Here is an 18,701-nt window from a genome sequence, read left to right as displayed (position 1 = left end):
AATCTAATCATCTGATTCTACTAGATAATCTTCAGATTCTTCACTTTCATTTCCATTATTTTCATTTTCGTCAGTAGATATATACTCAGCCTCTTCTTCAAAATCATTGAAGTTTTCTTCTTCGTCCTCTTCTTCTTCTTCATCAATTAGATTTAGACTGCGTCCACTATTTAGATGCAGAGGCCTTTTTGCTAGCTTTTGAAGAAGACGCTTTTAATTTACCCCTTGGTTCTATTGTAGATTGAGATCGCAAACTATAAGCATCTTCATCAACCCCGGCAGCTCGTGCAACATCACCCCAAGTCAAGTCATTATCTTCAAATACTGTAGCATTCTCTTCATCACTATCAAGAGTCAATCTCCATAACAACCACTCATTACTCTCATCAATTTCATCCAAAATAATAGGATCTATTGCATCACGTGCATCATATCGCCTCTTCAAAGTTCTATTATACTTGATGAAAACTAAATCATTGAGGCGTTTTTGCTCAAATTTATTTCTTTTCTTAGAATGAAGCTGCATAAATTTAAATTTGTAATTTAGTAACACTGAAATAAAAATTATATCTATCAAATATCAATAAATAGTAGCATACTTACATGTTAAAAAACACTCCAGTTTCGCTCACAACCCGATGAACTACAGGTTAGGCTCAAAATTTTGATTGTAAAATTTTGCAAATTCGGAGCTGATCCTCCAAAATTAGTCCACCATTCAGCTAGACATTTCAAAAATTAAAAAACTTAATATAAGTAGCATATAGTTCAAAAATGAACTTTTATTAAAATTATAAAATATAGTTCTCATTACCTGGTGTTTTTGTAGTCCTATGTCTTATTGCAAAAGGCATCCCAAAAAGTCCTTCTACGTTTTTGTACGTTGAAAATTCACTAATAATCTTATCTTGCAATTCAGTAGTTGGAACTAGTCTCCAAATGGAACTATATAAACCTTGCATAACCTCTGTATCTTGTTCTATATTAGGATGTGCATAAAAGAACTCTAGGTTCAAGTAGTAACCAGCTGCATGCAAAGGCCTATGAAGTTGAACATTCCATCTAGCATCAATCAATGCAAACACATCTTTATACTTCTCTTCATTGTTGGAAAATGAAGCAGCAATAGCTTCCTTGGCTCGGTCCATGGCTTCATAAATATAACCCATTGGTGGTTTTCTTTCACCATCTACCAATTGAAGCACCTTGACTAGTGGACCAGCAATTTTAATAATGTAAAGGACATGGTTCCAAAAGGAAGGCATCAAAATGACACTTGCTACTAATTTGCCTTGTGCTTCTCTCGCATACCTACTCTTAGTCCACTGTTCAGATGTAAACATCTTCCTCAAATTCCCCTTTTGAATATGGAATCGCTTCAAAGTTAGAAATGCAGTGGCAAAGCGAGTTTTTGCTGGCCTAACCATCTCTCTACTCTTAGTAAAATCTCTCATAATATCTAAGAGAGGTGGCCTATTATATATGTAGGCATTAATCATCACACCCCGCTCATATGTCTTTTTCAAATTAGGAAGTTTGAAAATATCTTCAAACATCAAATCTATATAATGAGCTGCACAAGGCGACCAGTATAAATGTGGGTATTTTGCTTCTAATATTTTTCCTGTTATTTAATAATAAGTAAAGAATTAAAAAATAAAATATTAAATAATAAAATTAGATAATAAGTAAAAGAACGTAAAGTATATAAATTATTTTTAAAAGAACTCTCACCAGCTAAAACGTTTGCGCTTGCATTGTCTATGACCACTTGAATCACATTTTTCTCCCCAACAAGTTGCACATACTTATCTAGCAACTCAAACATTTTTTCGCCCGTATGAGCATACGATGATCCATCCACAGATTCTATGAATTTGCTTCCTTTTGGGCTATTCACCAAAAAATTAATGAGCCTCATTTGTCTTGTATCAGTCCAACCATTTGCCATTAACGTGCAACTGTATTTAGCCTGAATCTCATCATAGTCTTTCAAAATGAGACGAGTGTGTTCCAATTCCTTTTTAAATAAGTGACCCTAACCTCATGATAGCTAGAGGGCTTCATACCAGGGCCAAATTGGCCAAGAGCTTCAATTGCTGGTCCAAAACTATCTGCTCTTACGGTGTTGAATGGGATCCCGGTATCGTACATCCACCGACAAAACTTTTGTACGGCATACTCCCCCATTTTCTTCCTATTCTCATCAAACAACTTCCCACCGTCTATGTTTTTCCTTTGTTTCACTACCTCATCAGCATCTTTCATAAAATATAGGTCAATAGGATCCATTGATCTTGGCTTTCTTTGTTGTATTTTTTGTGCAACAGAGAAAGATTGAGTAGATGAGCCTCCTTCAGATGGACGCTTGCCATGACTAATATCTTTTATTTGAGTTTCCCAGTTCCACTGCTCTTGTTCTTCAGCAATATCATCAAAATGTGGTATTGCATCCATCTGGTCTTTCAGTTGTTTCTTTTTTTCCACATATTCTCTAATCTCAGCCCTCACATGCTCGGGACATTTCGGACACGGTTTGCTATTACGAAAACCACCAATAAGGTGTTGTTTGTGTCTCGTAATCCCTCCTTTGTGTACTTTTGCACAAAAGTTACACTTAACAGTATTTGTGTTGTTAGGATCAGGTAAGGATGCATAATTCCATCCTGGATCCTTTTGGTTTGAAGCTTCAGACATTCTTAAATAAACAAAGATTAATCTGAAAATAAAATAAAAAACTAAGTTTGGATGTATCATGTATTATATGATAAAAATTAATATAGATTACAGATTTATAAGAACTTAAAAAATACAGTTTATAGAATTCAAAAAAAAAAAAATACAGATTACAGATTTTCAAAAAAAAAATACAGATTATTACAAATTTAAAAAAAATTACATTAATTAAATAAATATTTTAAGAACTTTAAGTATGTTGCATCATGCATGCAGTTTTGACTTTTGAGTTTCATGATTTTTGGCAAAAATCTAGAATACCGTTGAAGTGTGAACAGCAGCGGCAAGAAAGAAGATGCTTATAAGAAGAGAAGATGCTTATAAGCAGAGAAGATGAGAACTAGAGAAGAAAAGAAAAAGTGTTGGCAATGACAGAGGATTCGTAGAAGAGAAAAACTGAAAGAGAGAACTGAAGAGTCTCATGCATGGCAAATTCCTTTTTTAAAATAGGGTTTTTTTTTTTTTAAATTCATGGGCCTGGGCGGGCTGCAGCCCATCCAGCAGCCCGCTGCCCAAGCTCCTTCACTATGGCGCGCGTCTGGGCAATGCTGAAATAGCGCCCAGGCGCACGCTAAGGCGACGCCATGGTGAAGGCGGCCTTTAACTACACTGGTTGTCGGCTTGTTTATGCCAAAGCGGCAAAACTCGAACAGATTATGTTACATCAGCGGGCAAAACTCCAATGGATGAAGGGTGGTGACTAGTGCTCTCGGGTTTTCTTTCGCAAGATTGCTCAGCGTCGGACAGGTCGAAGAGTAGTACAAATTATAGATGCACATGGAATCACACACAGGGAACCAAATGCAGTGACTCAGGAATTTGTGTCCTACTATCAATCCTTGCTAGGAGGTGATAGGCGCAAACAGGTGATGAATCTACCGTTTCTCAGACCTTGGGCATGACATATATTGGAGGATGAGGAGCGCACCCAGTTTGTGCAGTCCTTCAGTGTTGATGATGTTAAAAATGTCATTTTTGATATTGATGAGGACAGCTCCGGGACCGGATGGATACTCATTCGGGTTCTACAAAGCAGCTTGGTTAGTAGTGGGGCAGGAGGTGACAAAGGCGGTACTGGATTTATTTTCCATGGGGAAGCTACTTAAACAAATCAATTGTACACTTCTGGCGCTTATTCCCAAGGTACATTCTCCGATTACTGTTAGTGATTTTAGACCTATTTCATGTTGCAATGTGCTGTATAAAATTATTGCAAAATTCATTGTCCAAAGACTGAGTGGGGTCTTGGATAAAATTATTAGCCCTTGCCAGCGTGCGTTTGTTCCTAGACGGAGTATATGAGATAATATTATGTTAGCACAAGAATTATTTGGGGGCTATAATCATACACGGTCGCCACCGAAATGTGCATTGAAAGTGGATATTCGAAAGGCCTATGATACTGTTGAGTGGGACTTCTTATACGTGGTTTTATAGCTTTTCGATTTCCCAGAGGCATTTAATGGGTGGATCATGGAGTTTGTCACTTCAGCCTCATTCTCCGTTAGCATAAATAGGAAACCACATAGGTTCTTTGTGGGTGCTAGAGGACTTAGACAGGAGGATCCTTTGTCACCATACCTCTTTGTGCTTGTGATGGAGGTACTGCGTATTGGATTCTTGCAACTAATTGAGCAGGATATGAGATTCACATTCCATTGGAAATGTGAAACTTCATGGGTTTTTCAGTTGGGATTTGCGGATGACCTATTACTATTTTTTCGGCAAACATTGAGTCGATCAGCGTGCTAAAAGATGGGATGGATCTTTTCTCCTCATGGTCCGGACTATGACTCAATTTTGAAAAGAGCCGTGTCATTATATCACGATCAGCCCAGGGTGTGAAGGAGGAAATCCTAGACGTGCTGGGATTCTAGGAGGGTCATCTCCCGATAAGGTATTTGAGACTCCCTTTATTATCCTCTAGATTAACTATTTCTGATTTCCAACCACTACTTAGTAAGACTAATGAACATATTAATGGTTGGGATGGCTTGGCACTCTCGTATGCAGGGAGGGTGCAAATCATTAAATCTGTTCTTATGGCATTGAGTGTGTATTGGGGCTCTGCTTTCATACTTCCAAAGGGGATCATCAAAGAAATCGAAAAGCGTCTAAGAAATTTTCAGTTGAAAGGTATGGGCAACAGTGGATATGCCAAAGTAGCATGGAAGGAAGTATGCAAGCTTAAGGACGAGGGAGGTCAAGGGCTGAGAGACATCGATACACTCAATCGTGCACTGATGTGTAAGAAGCTTTGTGAAGTCATAAGGTGTGAGAGAACTTTCATATGGGTGGATTGGCTGTTTCATGAGCGCCTATGAAATACATCTATTTGGACCATATCGGAGCAACGAAGACCATGGGGATGGAGAAAACTTCTGCGCCTACGACATTGGTTGCGTTCAGTAGTAGAATACCGAATTGGTGATGGTAGTACCTTCTACTTGTGGAAGGACCCTTGGCATCACTTGGGAGCTCTCATAAACAAATTTTCGCTGGGACCTATCACCATGGGATTGGATGCTTCTATTCCATTGTGCTCGGTTATACATGATGGCCAGTGGTACTGGCTAATGATCACGGACAGAGAGTATTTAGAGATTACACTCATGTTACCCCAAATATTTGGAGGTGATGACCGCATAGTATGGAGATTCCCTAGGAGCAGTCCTACGACCCAGGACATTTATCTCCTTATAATGTCGCCTGGATCAAAAGTAGGTTGGACTTCGCTACTTTCGGGTTCTTTGAAGATCCCTCGACATATGTTCATATTATGGCTAGCGATCTTGGAAAAGTTGGCCACTACGGACAAGCCGTGGTTGTCCCACCTCTGCAACTGTGTACTTTGTAATGAGGATATGGTGGAATCACATACCCACTTATTCTTCCGATGCAGATATAACAGACGTTGCATTAGCTCTATCAGACAGCTGACCCGGTTCCCTTGGCCCAATAGGGATTGGGCAAGGGATATTGATTGGGGGACGAAAAAGTGGAGAGGGAAGCACATCATCAATGTCGCCTACCGTGCATTACTTGGCTCGTGCATTTATCATATATGGAAGGAGCGGAATATGAGAAAATTCGAGCATGAGGAGAGACTGCCTTCTACATTGGCTAGGTTAATTGTAGAGGATATTCGGTACCGAATAATTAGCATTGAGTTAGCTAGTTTTGTGCGTACACGTGCATTATACAGACAATGGCGTATTTCTTGGCCTATTGAGAATAGTGCCTAGATGAGAACGTTGTTATACTATAATTTTACACATTTATGAAGATTACATTTTTTCAAAAAAAAAAAAAAAGTATAGCAATGACTAATTAATGGGATAATTATACATCTATCTTCCTCACGTATAATCTATTTATATAAATTCTTTTTATTTTTTAAAAATTTATAATAATATTATTTATATAAATCATTCTTATTTTTTAAAAATTACACATACACTCTCATAAACATCAACAATATTACACAAACTACTCTTATTTTTTTATTATCTGAGATGATTTATATAATTACAAAAAATATGAATGATTCTACAAATAGATCATAAAAAGGAGCGTAAATGTAATAATTCCTGAATTAATTTTCATTTCTTAATAATTTGAGCCATATTAGAAACAACTAGAACAAAAATCGGATTATTGAATTATATATATTATTTTGGAAAATTTGCAAGCAAATCTCCTGTGATATTACAAATGAGCAAATTACTCTTATGAAAAAAAATAGCAATTCCTTTTTTATATTTTGTAAAATACAATAATTTACCTCCCTTATTTTTAAAATAAAATAATTTACCTTCTTAAACGGAGAGGTAAATAAAGTACATGGAGTAAATATTAGGATTAATAATATTTTAACTCCCTATAAAACTATAAGTTAGCAAAAAATTCCCTAAACAAGAAAAGCGCAAATAGGGAGGGTTATTCAACATTAATATGCTTATATATGTAAATGAGGACAAAACAGATATTACACATGTCAGAAGTCATGTAATAATTACATTTTGTGTGTCTTTTTTTTTTCTTTTTAGGAGTTTTTGTTCATTAAAATTTTAATCTAATTTGAACATATTAAATTGTGCGAATTAGACATATAAATCAATAGTGAAATAATTCATATTCTTTAATATTTTTTACTCAATATAAAATAATCAGTAGTGGTCTTCAAACATTTGGTCAACATAAACAGTCGACGATAAAACTCGTTATGATATGATTAATATTTGTTGCTTAAAATTAGTATATACATAACGAAGTCACTCCATGTTGGATATAATTGAATATTAAAATTCAAGTATGCAATTTAATTATATAATTCAATATATTTAAATTTTAAATTTTATATTCAGTCGAGACAAAAAAATAATATATTATTTTAAAATTAAGTCAAACTGAAATATTGATTCAGATCAAGAAATGTGTTTCGATGAGCCAAAAAAAAATTTACGATGAAGGTAAACATATACTTATGTTTGTGGGATTAGAACTCACAATTTTTTGATCTTAAGACACGTTACACCCTCAAATTCATAAATATAGCTTTATGAACCAATGATGTCTTAGCTAAGGTTAAGATTGAGTCCTATTAATAAATTCAAGGTTATAGGTTTGAGTCCCACCGAACATGTGAATATTTGTCATTTTATGTAAGTGATTGTCTTATTGTAATTTGTTAATATTTTTAATCATATTGATGTATTACATCGACTAAATTGATATAAATTATTACTATTCTTAGTTATATTAATACAGTGGTTAGATCAATATATTACTAAAAAAAGTTAAAAATAAAACTTCTGAAATTATAATTAAAACTTAGATACATCTCTCGAAGTAAATCGATATCCTCATTTATAATTTATAAAAAAATATATATATTTATCTAATTAAATTTAATTTTAAAAAATATCGACTCAGTTTATCTAAAAAAATTAGTAATTGTTAATTGTTTCGAATGACAGATCAGAAAGAGTACATGGACACGTGCCAACGTGTTAACATTTATTGTGGTGCTGGTAGCTACACCAGCATAGTTCTTGAACAAATTCATCTTCAAGTCTTGCTGTATGCCACAAAAATTGCCAATTTTTTTTATATTAAAATGACTGTTCTTCACGTCCTTGTGAACAGTGAGACGTGCCTAAAAATATGGGCGTGACTTACATCATGCTATTTGAATTCATAAATTTAGATATGTGAATTTTAAATTTATAATTTAAATCAAAAGAAATATAATTTTTTTTAGATTTAAATGCAAGTTCTTTGGTGATAAGAAAAATGAATAAAAAACTTTCAAATAAAAAAAAAGTAATTTATATCTCTATATTTTTTTTAAAAATAAAGAACATATTTGATGAATTTCACACGTGATTTTTTTATTTTTTGTGAAATGGGCATGAGAGGAGGGGAAGGGGGAGGGTGGCGACGGGGGAGATGAGGGGTCGTGTACAAAAAATAGGAAGAAGGGAAAAGATAATATCTCCATTCTCAAAGTGATATGATGGAAGAATGATTCATTCATCATCAAAGAGAACCATACAATGAAACTTATATAAATACAACAAAAAGGAATTTAATTAACCGAATTCTAACTAACAAAAAATTATACAATAACTGAAAAACCAACAACTTACAGAAAAAGACAAAATAGTAAAACTGTACAAAACAGATCACAGGAGATGACAGTGATGCAACCTTGAGTTTGAGTAGCGATCTTCGAGGACTTGCAGGCATAGTTGATGCGACCTGATGAGCGGACACGACCTCGAGTCCAGACAAACGACCTTGAGGTCGTATGTATATATACTTTACAGGTCGGCAGCAACTTTAAGGGGAGGGAGAGGGGGGCAATGGTCCAACGAGGGTGGAGGAAAAGAATGGAAAAAATATATAAATTATTTTTTATACATAGTTATATATATTAATGAATTTAATATATAATATTATATATATAATAATATTTTTATTGGTTATCATCAAATCCAAATGCAGAGGCGAGTGTAGTGCACCACCCATTATTGGGGATTTTTACTTCATTTTCAAAAATACAAGAGTATTTTGTTGATATATATATGTATATATTATTTTTCTTTTACCCACAGGGTGGCTTTTATGCATTTATCATATCATAATAGGGTAAATTATATTTTTTTTTCTATTTTTCATCATTAAATATTATAGTAAAAGTTAAAAAAAAACATGGAATTAACTAGGAGTGTGCAATGACTATTAACCACTGTTTTTGCAATTAGTTGAAACCATTTATTATAGTTAAAAACCACAGCAAATATTTTAGACATAAGTAAAATCACAGCAGATGTTGATTAATCGTGGTCAAAATTTAAGTTTTCACATTGCTTTTGTCTGATTGTAGTAAATATTATTGATTTATTATGATTTTTAAGCCGTTGTGATTTATAATAAAAAAAGTAATTAAGTTTTCTATAGTGTTAATTTGATTTATTTCGATAATTACCTCATATAATAAAAAAAATTATTTTTAAATTTATTTTGTAATATTATAATAAATTTCAAATGCATTTAACACATCTCTGGACTTTTTTTTTCTCGAATTCAAATTCTTACATTCAAATATTACCTCAGTTAATTTAGAAGGTGTAAATAAATAGAATGATTGGTGTTTAATTATTATTCCACTTCTTTATATACAATACAATACAAGATAATACTAATGATAAAATATCAAATTATAATTTAAAATTATCGCTAAAGATATACTAAAACATAATAATTTTGATTTTATCATTAATTAGTAATAAAATGTTATTACTATAAATAACACGTGTTATGCACGAAAAATTTATAAAGTCAGATATTTTTATAAATTTCGAGTTATATATATAGAGGTACATCATGTTTTTAATTATCGGAAATCTTGCTATATTCAATAGTGCAAAATTATTTATACAAAATTCAATATTGATTCTTTATTAAGTTTATATACTGATTATTTTGAAAATAAATAATTAAATATTATCATATTTTTAGACATTGAGAGAATTATCTTATAAGTTTCAAATACTATATATATTTTCACATTCAATTTATATATTTTAAGTAAAATAAAAAATATTAATACTTAAATATATTATATATATGTAAAATATACTATTGTGATATAAGAAAAAAAAAATGCAAGCAACCCCTCCGTGCTATTACAAATGAGTAAATTACCCTACTATGAAAAAATAAATAGCAATTTATTTATCTATATTTTTTATAATACAACAATTTACCTCCCTATGTTTTTTAAAATGCAGCAATCTACCTCCCTATTTAGGGAGGTAAATTGCTTCATTTTAAAAAGTATAGAGAGGTAAATTGCTATATTTTTTTCATAAGGGGGTAATTTGCTCATTTTCAATATTACAGAAGTTCACCCATAATATAAATGAATTTTTCTTAAAAAAATTGTAATATTGGTAAATAGTTAGTGACACGTGTAAGTACAATGAGGATTTAGTAACTGGTCATGTATTACTAATTATTTTCAATAACAATTTAATGACAATAAATAATATTATTATTGAGTTTTCACAATGCATATATCACTAATTATTTTTAATAACAAGTTTAATATGTATGCAATTCTTGTCACTAGTAATTATATGATCTTTAATAAAGTACAGATAAATAATATATTCCAAGTCTAACTTTTATTTAAAGCATACGCATTGAAAAAAACCTTTGGCTTTGGACTTTCTGCTTTGATAGATCTTTCCTCTCAAATTTGACCTAACCCACTATGTCCTTTGTTTAATACCCATTTCCAGGAGCCGGAACCTTGAATTGAAAACCCTTTCTTCTGCCCTCGACACTTCTTTCGCTGACCCTATCCACCTCCTTTGCGGAATACCAGATCAGGAGATGAATTAGCGGATCACAGGGCTAAGTCGAAGCATGCCTGAACCTTCTTTAGTAGTGAGCCGTACCGAGTAGCTCCTAGCAAGGGCTTCAAGATCACAGTAATAAGTGATCATAGAAACAAGTCGCAGCTAAGAAGGGATATGCTAAAGGTTCTCGGGCCGCCCTGCTCGCCTATTGGAGAACTGCCAAAGTATTAGCATCGAGACTTGACGAGACGGCTATGATTGGTACAAAGCAGCTGTGAGAGTAAGGAGTGGGGAGCTAGCTGCGTACCGTTCATTCCAAAAAGGGATGGGCATGTCGGACGAAGAAAATGGCTCCATACGGGATGATGGTGCTTGTTTTTGTAAGATAAAGCTAAAAGAGGAAAGGCTGCAATAGCAAGGGATAGAGGCATCTAGTCCTCGTTATTGCCCAGAGGAGAAGAATAGGTAGGGATGACAGGATTGGAACCCGTGACATTTTTTCTTTTTTTCTTATTAGTCAAGCGCTAGCGCCCCTATAGAGTCCGTTTTTCTGCTATCAATGAAACAAAAAACCAGTGCCTTTCGTATAGATCGAGACTTGTAGCTTGATTCTTTACTCATTCCATACTGGAAAGAATTGCAGGAAATCGTTCGATAACACTTCTTCCTATTTCTTTCTCATGATATCCGACGATCAAGACACATCCAAGGAATGCAGTAAGGCTCGTACTGATCTATCCCCGACCAGCTCTATTCTGACTGCAAGGAAGAATAGAGTAAGCTGGTCTACTGCTCTATCTCTCTTGGACTATGAGTTAGATGTTTAGCTGCTCTGAGTTCCTTGTTCCTTCTTTGAGCTATGTCGCCCATCCCATAACCCGCTTCCCTCGACTGCCTTCAGAGGTAGGAGGGGTTGTCATTTTCACAATGCATATATCACTAATTATTTTTAATAACAAGTTTAATATGTATGCAATTCTTGTCACTAGTAATTATATAATGATAAGATCAAATTTATTATTGTTTAATTTATATTTTCATTGACAACTCTAAAGCTATATTTGGATGGACAGATTTAGATTTCAACGAGGATTTGGAAAAAGATTTTCAAAGTTTCTATGTTAAATGGATTTAAAATACATCATAACGTTACTAAAAAGCTCAAAAAGAGAATCGAAGGATTTCAAAAAATTTGAAGCATAGAAATTATTCAAACAAGTGCAGGGAATTTATTATTATGGACTTGAAATTCTCAGCTCCAAATATATTAATCTAAACACAACATAAAACACGATATTTTGTCATTGGTATTAGGATAAATCATGATTACCTCTCTCAATTTTAGCATAATTACAAATAAACCCTTCTTGATTGAAAACTTATAAATACCATTTTACTTATTGAAAAATTATCAATACCCCTTCACATGAAAAATAATTATGTTGCTCCTAGATGGTGAGGTGAAAATTACTACTTTACCCTTATTATTTTTTTTAAAAAACAAAGTTTAAAAATATATAAAAAAATTTAAGGGTGGATAAACAAACTAATACATAGGGCATACTTGTCTATAAAAATATATTAAAAAATTCTAAAAAAATGGTATTATGGTCAATTCGTCATAAAAATTGCATGAAAACTTAATAAACACGAACAAAAGGACTATTTATTATACAGACGTTAAAATGAGGGAAAGGAGGATATGTAATATTCTAAACGACGAGGAGTCATTTAGAATTATGTCAAATATCATGAAAAGCGATAGTAACTTATCCTTTCATATTATATTTTGTTGCGGTTGAACCACTATGATTTGCTGATTGGATCTTTCTTTTTTTTTTTTAATTCCAAATCCTATTGTATCATTTATTTCATTTGACATATACCCCACTTATATAGATTAAACTATTTATTTATTTATTTAAAATTGATAAAATTATATTTTTGGTCCTGTAACTATAGGTCGATAGTACTTTTAGTTTTGTAATTTACTCCATTCACATATTTATTTTTTTCCCCGACGAATTTAGTTCTGAACATATCAAATTTAGTCCTTTTTTTTTTCAAATTTAATCTTGTGTTGACAATTTTTATGCTAACTACCTATAGTTACAGGACAAAAAAAGATACTTAATCTAGTGTAAAGAGAACCAAAATTGCCAAAATATGAGTAAATTTGTCAAAAAGGACCAAATATAAGATGTTGAAAACAAAATTTATAAAAAAAAAAGAATTATATATAAACACAGTAAGTTACAAGACAAAAAATGCTGACGACATATAGTGATATGACTAAAAATGTAATTTTACATAAAAAAAAATTATACACATTAAATTAAACAAAAACCACACAAATATTTGAAATAAAAAAAAAATCCAATCGTAATTGATCATGATTCAGGGCTTCGATCACATAACAATCAAAATTCAATAAACCCAGAAATCAAGATTCCTCCACTACAATATTCCTAATTGGGCAAGTAAATGATGTAATTATATATGTAGCCGGCCACATCTAGGAATTCCCAATTGGGGAACTAAATATGTAGTCTACTTTATGGAAAAGATGAGTGAGCATGCAATTATGAGAAGGTGGAGTCCCACAAGCATAGGCCTCAAAGATCTCCCCTAAGCACCCCCTTTATTGGAAATATATATATCTTATTGATTGTATAAAACAAACACAATGCCCATCCCAAACTGTGGAAGTAGGCCTCAGAATAATGAATGGGATGTGCTGAATTATTGGCTTTGTTTTGGGATAAAGAAACTGATGTAATCTCTAACCATGTGAGGAATTTTCAAAATTGATTCTTTGTATTTTAAATCTTGTTGTATTTTTTTATTGCATTTGGTATATGCATACGTACATTGTGTATAAAGATCGCGTCATTTATTGCCTTTAAAAAAATATTATAAATGTAGTGTGTATATATTTATATTGAAATAGAAGGTAACATGAATTAGAAAATCTAATCGAGGAAGTTTGGAGTTGATGATGCCCTCAACCATGTGAGGGATTTTTCAATTGAATTTTTTATTTAAATTTTGTTGCATCTTTTATTATATTTGATATACACAAGCCGCGTGAATAAAGATGGTGTTATTTATTATATTTAAGAAGGATTTATATATTTATAGCGTATATATATTTATTGAAATAGAATATAAAACATGATTTGAAATTGAAAATCTAATCCGAAGAATTTTGGAATCATTTTTTTTTTTTTGAGTCAGTCTATAACTCAGAGAGTGTTTGATTAAATATATTTAAAATAATTATAAATTCATATATTTTATAAAGTATTTGTAAAACTTATAAGATGTGAAAATCTTATTCTAAAAGTAAGTTTTTAAAGTGTTTGAAAAATTAAGGTTATAAAACTTATAAGATGTAATTAGTATTGATAATTTTGTAATTGATACGATCCAAATTGGACGAATTTGTCAAAAATTTAAAAATGAGTTGAGAACTTCTTACTATTTTTTTATAGGAGCTTATTATAAGCTTTTTATATCTTATTTTTGCATTTTATATGATCATTCTTTAAAAGATATTATCAAATATTTTTCAGTATCTTATAAACTTTCAAATATGTTATCATATGTTCTCACTATAATTCTTAAATACTCGGATTCGCCTCAATTTTGAAGCAAATTAGAAAATATAATGATGATACCGAGAAAATAATGAATTGTATACATGCGATCCCAACAAGAAAAGTAAATTACAATTTTATCTTTCATTAATTATAAAAAAAATCGGTAAGAATTACATCACAAGTCTAAGGAACATTTAGGAAATCTACTATTTGATATTTTTGAATTATTTCCTTTTCAATTATCACTATGCATTTTATAGTCTTTTTGAGATAATTCAATTATAATTACACAATAAATCTCAATTATAATTAATATATCAATACTCAATATCAAATATCTATAATTATCTAGCAACTATTATGAAATTAAATCAATAATTATTACTAAAATAAAACAACACCGGCACATTAATTAATAAGGTTTGAACCCACATATAATTACGCATCTTCATCTTTACCAATTGAGCTATACTTCACTGATACCGTACATTTTTAAAGTTTTGTTAATACTTTGGGTAAAAGAAAGAAATGAAAAGATTGTGGTGTTTTCATGTGCACTAGAAATATAATATTTTGCTATAACTAATTACAATAGTTAAAAAAAAAAAGAAAATAATTCGTAGTAAATGCAAATTAACCACGGCTCTACAATGATCATTACCCATTATTTCCGCAAGTGAGGTCAAAATATTAGTCATACATAGTTCAAACCATGGAAAATATTTTGATCATAGTTAAAAATCATGACAAATATTGATTAACAGTAACAAAAATTTATAAAATTTTTGTATTAATTTTGTTTGACCGTAGTTAATTTTTCATAATTTTAGAATCATGATCATTTATATTAGAGCGAAAAATTATTATTATTATTATTATTATTATTATTTTTCAATGGTGATTTTGAAGTGAGATTTGATGCTCCTTTATGTGACCAGAAAACGTGTTTAGATTGAGGCATCTATATTGGAAAATTGGTCGTGATTGTGACTAAGTTAAGCTTTTGGTGGACCCGTAATTACTAGGGAGTTAGCACACAAACTTTAGCTCCAGCCACATGGGGGCTGGAATAAAGAAACTAGGGCTTGTCCCATAAAGGGTTGGCACATAGGGAAGATTTACTATTAATGTGGTTGCCACAATTGCCAAAAATGCTTAGTGGAAGTAAGCTACTTTTGCTCATTTATAGGGAGTTTGATGTCACTTTTGGGTATTATTTCTTGAAAATATGAGGAGGAAATCAAATTATCTTTATATGGGCTTCTCTACTCTAGTCCTTTCATGGGAAGAAATAAGTCTTTTTGATATGGTTAATTATCGAATTAAAATAAAAATTTTGTGATAAATATTAATTAATTATGACTGTGTAATAATTATGAGTCGTTGTTTCTACAAGTAATATCAAAACATTAGCTACAGTTAAAAACTACAACAAATGCTTTTGCTATAAGCAAAATCATGCATGGAGAATATTAATTAATTGTGGCCAAAACTTAAATTTCACATTAATTTTGTTTGACTGTGATAGATAATATTAATTTGACATAATTTTTAAGTTGTAGTATTTATAATATAGACAAATAGTTATTTTTTATTTTGTTTTAGTGTTTGTTTGTTAGGGAAAGGGGATTTTTTTAGAGAATTTAATTGCAAAATAACATATATATATATATATATATATTCAATTTGGTAACATTATTTTTATATTGGGAAAGGATATATATATTTGTAAAAATTGGAGATATTGTTATAGTATTATTTTGATGGTATTCTTATTTTTTTCTGTGAAAATATGCTAAATAGACATTGTTACCTTATATATTACAGTGAAAAAGTGCTGATGCGGTTCACATTTTTCTGATTGTATGTACTGTACAACATGCCATCATCTCTAAGGATTTTGATTCATCTTCCTATTTAAATGTTGTAATGCTATCTAACAATTGAAATGGGCAATGACGTATTGCTCAAGTGATAAAGTTGAGGTTGTATGATTAAATGGTTGTTTTCTGAAATTTCACGTATGTGTATATATTCTATTTTTATAGTAGTTTCTTATTTCTTGTTTCTTTGTTCATTTGAACTTGTTCGTTGATTTGGAGGGGAATACCTATGTTGTTGTCATGAGCTCTGTCTTGTAGGATCCTTTGGAGCTTTTGGAGAGATCGTTTAACCGGATATAGGATTTATAAACACTAAGGACTTAATCAAATTCGACTTTGAGTTTAATGACGATTAATTTTATATATATATATATATATTAATATAGCGATTGGGTAGGTGAAGCCGGAGTTAGAATTTGGGATCTCTACTACAAATAAAAGAGGTAATGCAAATTCAAGCAATTGATTATGGACTATGCAAAACTTTTTATAATTAATTACTGCTAATGACAATTTTTATGTCATAACCATACTATTAAAATTATGAAATTAGGAAAACTTACAATTTTGATCCTATAAGTATAGGGGATTAGTGTTTTTAGTCTTATATGATTCTATTTTATCATTTTGATCCTGAAAGTAAATAATTTTCTCGTTATTAGTCCTATTCTGACGAAAATGGCTGGAAAAAGTCATGTGCGAGGCACATCACCATATTTTAAAAAAAAATTCAATCATTTCGCTGACTTGGCCGTTCAACTATGCTCTATTTTTATTTTTACTAAATGACGTGGCATTTAAATGTCAACTTGGCGAAGTCAACTAGTTATTCCTTCCAAAACATACTATGTAGGATTAAATTGGAGGAAAAGTTACCAACCACTTTTCCCTCTTTTATTTAACCCCAATTTGCAAGGTAAAAGCCCTAAAATAGCATCTGTCATTGTTCCAGTTGGGGAGGAGTTATGGGTGAAGGTTTCTGTTGATAAAGTCAAGTATAACAGCCTCTACCCGACAGTTATTGTGGGAGGAGAGTCATGCTACCAACATCATGGACAATCAAAAATTTCTGTCAGAAAATCAAAATATGTTTTTTGAAGTTCTGGTTATATCGAAATGTTGCAGAAATTAGTATAACTCAGAAACTTCACATAAATAATAATGTAGAAATTGCATAAAAAAGATTGATAAGTGATGTAAAGTTGTGATAGAAATTACATAACTGCAGAAATTTTACATCGTTTTGTAAAACTGTTGATATCACAAAAACTTCATGAATTGCTAATGTAACTCCTTGCTAGGCACTAATTACAAAAGCTGATAGCAAAACTAATCATAGAAGTTGATCACAAAAATTGATCTCTGCAGTAATTGGTCCTAATCACAAAAACTTCATCAAAATATATTTTAACTTTTAGACTGAGAAGGCCACTTGGAAACATCCACATACTTCTTGCCCCTCTCCAGAACTATGGATTTTTTTCCCTCAGGCATGCTGACACGTCTTGTAGAAAAAGAAGGAACCACTCCGGTGATAGGTGGTGGTGCTCTAATATTCAACCTACTATGGAGGACAGGTTGTGATTCTGTTGGCAAGCTTGGACTACTTATTTATAGTTGAGTGAACATTGATGGTCCTATTGTTGGCAACACTTGGGATTGTTGAGATGCTATTATATTAAGCTCTTGTTGTTGATAAGGCACCTCAATTTCGATAGGTAATGTTGAAGGTAATATCACTAGAGGTGTAGAAACAACCTGTGTTTGAAGGTTAAGTTCAATTAGTACTTAGTCACCAGAAATTAGTAAAACTTACACTTATTTCAAAAAATAATATATTTAGAGTTAATTCAAACATTCAAACAAATCAACTCTCATTTAACAAATAGATAAATAAATAAAATAAAATAAAGTTGGTGGCTAAGTCTAAATTTACACTTACATTTTCAGCCATCATGTTGGCATTCATCAAACTTGTATTGCTTCTTGGACCTGTGACTTCTTCTTTACCTAAAGGGATTTAAACACTATTTCGTAAGAAAAGTGTTATACCAAAAACTACATAAATGAATTAGTACAAAACCTGCATTTTTCCTTTTGAGTTCCTTGCCTTTTGATTTATTTGACTTGTATTTTTTCTCAACTTACAGACAACATTCAATAGTATATATTAATCATCAATTCATTGTGTTAAATTTTTTTTTTTTTTATATAATTGCTTGTTGCTATAGTTCAGCGACTAAGGATTCTTCGTGTGTTATGTCTTCTGAGCCTGTCTTGAATGGACATATCCTTTGATTATGCCCTTCCTCACTAGGGGTGGGCGATCGAGTCGGGTAATTCGGATCCCGATCCGACCTGACCCGATCGGGTAGTTTTTTTTTTTTTTTTTTTCCCTCGGATTTTCTTTAAAAGAATATTGGGTATTGGGTAACCAGATACCCAAATTAAAAAAATCGGGTCGGATTTCGGGTAGGATATCCCTATCTGAATTACACGATCGGGTACTCGAAATTTTTAAAAAGAATTATGTATTTTATGCTTTTTTCTAGCATTCCTCTCCTTCTCCACTCTTCCTCCGTCTTCTCCTTTATTCTTCTTCTCCAAAC

At 31.7% G+C, this 18,701-nt stretch overlaps 1 protein-coding gene and 1 pseudogene across 1 annotated transcript; one reads left to right on the top strand and one right to left on the bottom strand.

The window, feature by feature from the left end:
• Positions 1-3: 3 nt before the first annotated feature.
• Positions 4-2,697, bottom strand: LOC110012084 (uncharacterized; annotated as a pseudogene).
• A 623-nt stretch (positions 2,698-3,320) lies between these two features.
• LOC148787870 (uncharacterized) lies at positions 3,321-5,981 on the top strand. Its single transcript, XM_088881423.1, has 6 exons — positions 3,321-3,374; positions 3,465-3,602; positions 3,651-3,776; positions 4,174-4,402; positions 4,750-5,008; positions 5,096-5,981. Exons 1-6 carry the CDS (start codon positions 3,321-3,323, stop codon positions 5,979-5,981), a joined length of 1,692 nt encoding a protein of 563 aa, XP_088737549.1.
• The last annotated feature ends 12,720 nt before the right edge of the window (positions 5,982-18,701 follow it).

The sequence above is a fragment of the Sesamum indicum genome, linkage group LG6, assembly GCF_026168435.1.
Source record: "Sesamum indicum cultivar Baizhima isolate 11 linkage group LG6, ASM2616843v1, whole genome shotgun sequence".
In the NCBI taxonomy this organism is placed as follows: Eukaryota; Viridiplantae; Streptophyta; class Magnoliopsida; order Lamiales; family Pedaliaceae; genus Sesamum; species Sesamum indicum.
This window is presented reverse-complemented; position numbering and strand designations above follow the sequence as displayed.

What these genes read in the sequence shown, in the direction of transcription:
- LOC148787870 (XM_088881423.1), top strand. Translation starts at nt 3,321, where the DNA reads ATGGTGAAGGCGGCCTTTAACTACACTGGTTGTCGGCTTGTTTATGCC. An exon ending in GGGTTCTACAAAGCAGCTTG is followed by an intron (nt 3,777 to 4,173) that starts GTTAGTAGTGGG and finishes GTGGTTTTATAG; the next exon opens with CTTTTCGATTTCCCAGAGGC. An exon ending in ATTCACATTCCATTGGAAAT is followed by an intron (nt 4,403 to 4,749) that starts GTGAAACTTCAT and finishes TCTCGTATGCAG; the next exon opens with GGAGGGTGCAAATCATTAAA.